The sequence below is a fragment of the Salvelinus sp. IW2-2015 genome, linkage group LG32, assembly GCF_002910315.2.
Source record: "Salvelinus sp. IW2-2015 linkage group LG32, ASM291031v2, whole genome shotgun sequence".
Lineage (NCBI taxonomy): Eukaryota > Metazoa > Chordata > Actinopteri > Salmoniformes > Salmonidae > Salvelinus > Salvelinus sp. IW2-2015.
Genome location: NC_036871.1, coordinates 31,007,820 through 31,015,252, shown reverse-complemented (window position 1 = coordinate 31,015,252; position 7,433 = coordinate 31,007,820). Strand labels below are relative to the sequence as shown.

The 7,433-nt window shown below is 44.1% G+C and overlaps 1 protein-coding gene across 2 annotated transcripts in view; it reads right to left on the bottom strand.

Annotated features, from left to right (window-relative positions):
• Positions 1 to 315: 315 nt before the first annotated feature.
• zyg11l (zyg-11 family member, cell cycle regulator, like) overlaps positions 316 to 7,433 on the bottom strand; it is a 53,752-nt gene continuing 46,634 nt past the window's right edge. For both annotated transcript variants that reach the window (XM_023977135.2, XM_070436675.1), the window contains 2 exons: positions 1,179 to 1,276; positions 316 to 952 (listed from right to left, as the gene is read on the bottom strand). In XM_023977135.2, coding sequence (XP_023832903.1) covers positions 762 to 952; positions 1,179 to 1,276 — 289 coding nt within the window. In that variant the 3' untranslated portion in view covers positions 316 to 761. The remainder of the gene's footprint in view (positions 953 to 1,178; positions 1,277 to 7,433) is intronic.

Genomic DNA, 7,433 nt, shown 5'->3' with positions numbered 1-7,433 from the left:
TGGTCTTTGTGGTTGAAAACCTCCCTGGTCTTTGTGGTTGAATCTGTGTTTGAAATTCACTCCTCGACTGAGGGACCTTACAGATATTTGTATGCGTGGGGCACAGAGATGATGTAGTCATTCAAAAATCATCTTAAACACTATTATTGCACACAGAATGAGTTCATGCATCTCATTATGTGACTTGTTACGCAAATGTTGTATCAGCAATCCAGGGTTTATATACATCAATCGGTATAGACTCAGCAACGCAGCACCTCAGAGCCCTCTGGTGACAGAGATAGGATTTTAAACTCCAAACACACAGTACAACAGTTTGTTGTTACATTCCTGTTTAATTAGGAGAGCTGATTATTCTAGTCTCTTTGAAAGTTGTTTTAATTATCTCGACTAAAAATAGCTCTGCTATTCTTTTTAAAAGCAGCAACTATGCAGTTATCCAGGTCACTTACTTCTAGAACAACTCCAGTGATCTTTTAGAATGGTGTTGTTGAAAGATTATTTCTACAGCTAGGTATTGAGGAGTCTGATGTCAAAAAGTGTCTTTCTGAGCATTTAAAAAAATATATTTATGTATATTTATTTTCCTAATTCCCACCAATGCAACTACTATAAAATACATATAGTAGACTGTACACAGAAAGAGAGATGTCAGATATCCAATTTATATTTAAACACACCCTTTCCTAATACCCAATTAAGAAAAAAATATAAAAATCCTCCTCCCACCTGTGACTAAGGGGTCAAGGGTCACAGATCCATCATGAACTCCCATGATGTCCCTTTTCTGTCTGTGTTCTCAGGGGACTGCTGGTGGTCTGGTGGCGCTCCACCATACCCAGGATGCTCTCTGCCATCCCTCTGACGTTGCTGTGGGTGTCAAGGTCAGAGGACAAGATCTTCAGGAATTCCACTGCCCCCTCCACCTGGAGCATATGGCAGTACTGCACACCTGGAATAAAATATAATCACACATTATATACAATGCATTTAAAGCACCTCAATAATATAGACAAACTAGTGAGAGAACACCTCCTCCGGCCACACACATTCTATGTGATCAAAGGACTATGCATGTGCCTACAGCACAGTATCTTACAGCTATCTTCAAGTTATTGAAATAGTTCCCCAAATGATACCATGTACTGTAAATGACACACACACACACACTCCCTCACCGTTCTGAGTGCAGACGAGACGCATAGCCCAGACAGCCCATAGCTGCACTCCAGCAGGCTGAGAGGTCTGAAGCAGGGAGAAGAACGGCCGGAACGACCTGAGGGAGAGGGGAATGAGTGTGAGACGAGTCAGATGAAAGCAGAGAGAGAGAGAGAGAGAGAGAGAGAGAGAGAGAGAGGAGACGAGAGTGATACGAGGAAGACACGAGAGGAGAGAGAGCAGAGGAGAGAGAGAGAGAGAGAGAGAGAGAAGAGGAGAGGAGACGTGCACTGCACAATATACAAACAATTAAAGAGTGTCATTTCCCAAAATTTGAAACTCTTATTCAAGGTTTTACAACAGACCTTCTGATGAAGAGTAGGCTTACGTCTTGTTGGGGGAGGACGCGCAGAAGACTGTGGGTTGGCAGCGAGCGTACATTGCTGCCCCAAATATAGGATGAGCGGACAGTGTCTGGACAGACCAATCGAACTGTCACATGTACTACTACTGATAGTTTATTGTCTATTGTTTCAAATCGTATGGTTTATTTTGACCATTGGTATTTGGTTGTTACTAGGAGGTTTGTAAGTTTGTCATGAATTTTGATTGTCATTTTTATATTTGTAAAATAAGCTTTGGCATACTGTACCTTGGTGTTAATCCAATGCCAATAAAGCAATTGAATTGAATTGAATTGAGAGAGAGAGGAACAGAGAGATGAACATGAGAGAGAGAGAGGAGAGAGAGAAGAGAGAGAGAAAAGGAACAGAGGAGGAGAGAGGAAAGAGGAAGAGGAGTGAGAAGAGAAGAGAGAGAGGGAGAGAGAGAGAGAAATAAAGAGAGAGGAACAGGAGAAGAGAAGGAACAGAAGGGAGAGAGAAACAGAGAGAAAGAGAGAGAGGGAGAGGAAGAGAGAGAGGAAGAGAGAGAGAGAGAGTAAAATCCAAATTGGATTTATACCAAAACATCGCACGACTGATCATATTTACACCTTACACACCCTGATAGATAAACATGTCCACCAAAATAATACCAAAATATACGCTTGCTTTATCGACTTCAAAAAGCATTTGATTATATTTGGCATACAGGACTGTTATACAAAGTTATTGAAAGTGGTGTAGGGGGTAAAATATATGACATATTTAAATCAATGTATACTGGCAATACGTGCAGCATTAKAATTGGCAAGAAAATAACAGAATTCTTTAACCAGGGGCTGGGCCTTCGCCAGGGTTGCAATCTGAGCCCTGCACTCTTCAATATTTACATCAACGAATTGGCCACTATTCTAGAGAAATCCTCAGCCCCTGGTGTTAGTCTACACAATTCAGAGGTTAAATGCCTACTCTTCGCAGAGTACCTATGCCTGCTGTCACCCACAGTACATGGCCTACAGCAGAGCCTGGACCTGCTAGAGCAGTACTGCCAGACCTGGGCCCTGGCAGTAAACCCCAAAAATACTAAAATAATGATTTTCCAGAGAAGATCCAGATCTCAGGGAATTAGACCAAAGTTCTCAATTGGTACACAATATATAGAGTACTGCACACACTACAATTACTAAGGTTTAAAAATAAGCTCAACTGGACACCTTAATGAGGCAGTGAATGAACTGAGAGAGAAAGCACGCAGGGCATTCTACGCCATTAAAAAACAAATTCAAATACCTATTCAAATTTGGCTAAAACTAATTGAATGTGTCATTGAAACAATTTCACTTTATGGCAGCGAGGTGTGGGGTCCACTTGCAAAACAAGATTTCACCAAATGGGACAAACACCCCATTGAAACCCTGCATYCAGAGTTCTGTAAGATTCTCCTACATGTCCAGAGGAAAACTACAAACAATGCATGCAGGGCAGAATTAGGCAAATATCCACTAATAATAAAAACTCAAAAAAGAGCAAATAAGTTTTGGAAACATCTAAAATACAGTGACCCCCTCTCATATCATTACTACGCCTTGCAATGCCAAGAGCTGAGCAAAGAAAAGAGTCCCCTCATCCAGCTGGTCCTGGGGCTGAGTTCACAAACCTGTTCTACTAACACACTGAAACTTCAGGACCAGAACATCCAATCAATCAGAATAAACCAAATTACAACATAGTCAAAACAAAACTACATTGCTTATTGGGAAACACAAGCACAACGCAAAATGCAGTGCTATCTGGCCCTATATCGACAGTACACCGTGGCTAACTATTTGACCATGGTTACTGATCAAAAACCTTGACAAAGTACAGGCTCAGTGAGCACAACCTTGCCATTGAGAAGGGTAGACACAGGAAAACCTGGCTCCCTGTAGAGGAAAGGCTATACAACCACTGCACCACAGCAGAACCTGAGACGGAGCTGCATTTCCTGACAAAATGTAAAAAATATAAAACAATTAGAGAGTGTCATTTCCCCAAATTTGAAACCCTTATTCAAGGTTTCAAAGACCTCTCTGATGAGAATAGGCTACCCGTCCTGTTGGGGGAGGACGCAGAGAGCTGTGGGTTGGCAGCGCACTACATTGCTGCCTGCCATAAGATGAGGGACAGTGTCTGACAGACCAATCAACCTGCACATGTACTCTACTGCATGCTTATTGTTATTGTTCAATGTATGGTTATTTAGATCCTTGGTTATTGTTGTTACTGTTGTCCCATTGACAATTTTGATTCTTATTATCTTAATATTGTAAATATCCAAGGTAAGCTTTGGCAATATGTACAATTGTTACGTTCATGCCATAAAGAAAATTGATTGAGAGCGAGGAGAGAGAGGAGGAAGAGAGAGAGAGAGAGAGAGAGAGAGGAAGGAGAGAGAGGAGAGAGAGAGAGAGAGAGAGAGAGAGAGAGAGAGAGGGGAAACATAGAGAGAGAGAGGAACAAAGAGAGAGAGGAGGGAAGAGAGAGAGAGAAACATAGAGGAGAGGGACAGAAAAGAGAGATACGAGAGACGAGAGAGAGCGAGAGAGGAGAGAGAGGAAAGAGAGGGAGGAGAGAAGAGGGAAGAGAGAGGGAGGCAAAAGAGGAGAAAACGAGAGAGAACCAGAGAGAGAAACAGAGAGAGGAAACAGAGAGAGAGAGGAACAGGAGAGGGAGGGTGGAACAGAGAGGAGAGGGAACAGAGAGAGAGTGAAGCAGGAGAGAGGAACAGAGAGAGAGATGAGAGAGAGCTGAGGAACAGGAGAGGGAGGAGAGAGAGAGAGGAGAGAGAAAGGGAGAGAGAGAGAGAGAGAGAGAGAGAGAGAGAGAGGAGAGGGAGGAACATAGAGTAGAGGGAGGAGGACAAAGAGAGATAGAGAGAAAAGAAAATAGAGAGAGAGAGGAAACAAAGAGAGATAGAGAGAGGAGAGAGAAAGAGAGAGAGAGAGAGAGAAAAGAGAGAGAAACAGAGAGAGAAACAGAGAGAGAGAGAGAAACAGAGAAGAGAGAGAAGAGAGAGAGGGCACAGAGAGAGAGGAGAACAGAAGAGACGAGAGAGGAAGAGAAGACAGAGAGAGAGATAAAGAGAAGAGAGTAGAAGAGGAGAGAGACAAGAGAGAGAGAGAGAGAGGCGAGAAGAGGAACACCAGGTAGCGAGAAAAGGAACCTAGAGAGAAGAAAGGACCGAGGAGAGAGAGGAGAGGAACATAGAGTCAGGGAGATGACATAGAGAGAAGGAAACATAGAGAGCAGAGAGAGGAAACAAAGAGAGAGAGGAACATAGAGCATAGAGAGAGGGCATAAGAGAAGAAGAATAGAAGGAGAGAGGGAACACAGAGAGAGAAAGGAGAGCATAGAGAGAGAGAGAGGGAACACAGAGAGAGAGAAGGAAACATAGGAGAGAGAGAGAGGACAGAGAGAAGAGGGAACATAGAGAGAGAGGGAACAAGAGAGAGGAAAGGAACATAGGAGAGAGAGAGAGGAAAACCAGAGAGAGAGGGAACAGCAGAGAGAGAGAGGAACAAAGAGGAAGAGAGAGAGGAACATAGAGAGAGAAGGACATAGAGAGAGGCGAGAGGACACAGAGAGAGAGCAGAACTAGAGAGAGAGGAACACAGGCAGAGAAAGGAACATAGAGAAGAGAGAGAGAACGACAGAGAGGAGAGGAAGCAACGGAGAGAAAGAGAACATAGAGAGAGAGAGAGGACCACACCAGAGAGGAGGGAGAGGACACAGAGAGAGAGAGGAACACACAGAGAGAGAGAGGAACACAGAGAGAGAGAGGGAACATAGAGAGAGAAGGGAACATAGAGGAGAGAGGAGGGAACACAGAGAGAGAGAGGAAATAGAGAGAGAGAACCATGGAGGAGAGAGGACATAGAGAGAGAAAGGAACATAGAGAGAGAGAGAGAGGAAACAGAGGAGAGAGGAAACATCTGAGAAGAGGAAGGAACATAGAGGCGAGAGAGAGAGGAACACAGAGAGAGAGAGGACATAGGGGAGAGAGGAACATAGAGAGAGAAGGAAACATAGAGAGAGAGAGAGAGGAACACAGAGAGAGAGAGGACCATAGAGAGAGAGGGGGAACATAGAGAGAGAGAGAGAGGAACACAGGAGAGAGAGAGGAAACATAGAGAGAGAGAGGAACATGAGAGGAAAGGAATAGAGAGAGGAGGAGAGGCACACGGAGAGAGAGAGGTATAGAGAGGAGAGAGGAACATAGAGGAGAGAAAGGACATGAAGAGAGAGAGAGAGGAACGAGAGAGAGAGAGGAACATAGAAGAGAGAGAGGAACATAGAGAGAGAAAACGGGAACATAGAGAGAAGAGAGAGAGGAACAGAGGAGAGAGAGGATAGAGAGAGAGAGGAACTAGAGAGAGAAGGAACATAGGAGAGAGAGAGAGAGGAACAGAGAGAGAGAGAGGAACAGAGAGAGGAGGAACATAGAGAGATGAGAGGACATGAGAGAGAAAGGACATAGAGAGAGAGAGAGAGAGAGGAACAAGGAGAGGAGAGAGAGGAACATAGAGAGAGAGGGAACATGAGAGAGAAGGAACTAAAGAGAGAAGGAGAGAGAGGAGAGAGAGAGAGAGAACATAGAGAGAGAGAGACGGAAAATAGAGATGAGAAAGGCCATAGCAGCGAGAGAGAGAGGAAAGAGAGGAGAGAGGAACATAGAGAGAGAAAGGAATGGAGAGAGAGGAACATAGGGCGAGAGAGAGAGAGGAACAGAGAGAGATGAAGACGCTGATAAGCATACTATGATATACTATGGGCTTCTCTGAGTAGCTAGAACGGACAGACAGACAGGCAGTCAGTCTTACTGTAGGACCCATTTCAGCTCAGGGAGGGCCAGGGTAGTAATGGCAGCATGCTGTAAGAACGTTAAAACAGGTAATTGAGTAAAGGAAAACACTTAAGGAAACCTGATATGACACACAGCACACACACTGTACAGCTGTTTCAGTATGGTTTTGTCGGAGCCCTGGTTGGGTCCATGCATCCTGGTCTGGAGTGAGGTGGCAGATGCCGCAGACAAAGTAGCTGACCCCCCACCTCCCACTGGGGCCCTGGAGCAGGGTCCTCATGCTCAAGGTCTCTGCATCATGTCTGCCTGCAGCTCTCCACTCTGCTATGATTGTTTCGGACCACGAGAGACCCGGAACCCAATATTCATCAACACATTTCAGAGTAGGAGTGCTGAACTAGGAGCAGGTCCCTGTCCATAATATATTCATCTATGATCTAAAACCACTGATCCTAGACCCTCAGCACTCTCTCACTCTGAATGGCTTTTATAAATACCTGGGCTGAGTGTGTTCAGGCCGTAAGGAATGAAACCAGAAAAAGCTCCAAACAGAGTAAATGGGATTGTATAATCTGATCCTATACAATATGCTTTCAAATGGTGTGTATATCGTGTGGCCCTAACATGAATCCCAGGGCAGGGTGGGAACAGAACACCATGCGACAATCAAACCGATAAATCGCTTCCAGTTTTTATGATGTGGTTGTTGTTGTCCTTGTTTTATCATTTACTGTTCAAGAACAAAAACAGAAAGTTGTTTGGTGATTGACAGAACGATCGCTTTTCTCTGTGCATTATGATTGAGCGCTAATACAACCCAAAGGGGTACACATGTAATATATGATGATAATTAGATAATAACTGCATGGACATCACAACAAACAACTCAAACCTTTGAAACAGAAAGACCATCCAGAAACGCTGAACTTTCTGCTGTATAGACGATCGAAGAGTAGGTCTGCAAGGCAAGAGGGAGAGGAACAATTCTTTGAATGGTTCACTATTTCAACTATAATGTGTGGTGTGTGTGTGCGTTCTCTACCTCCAGC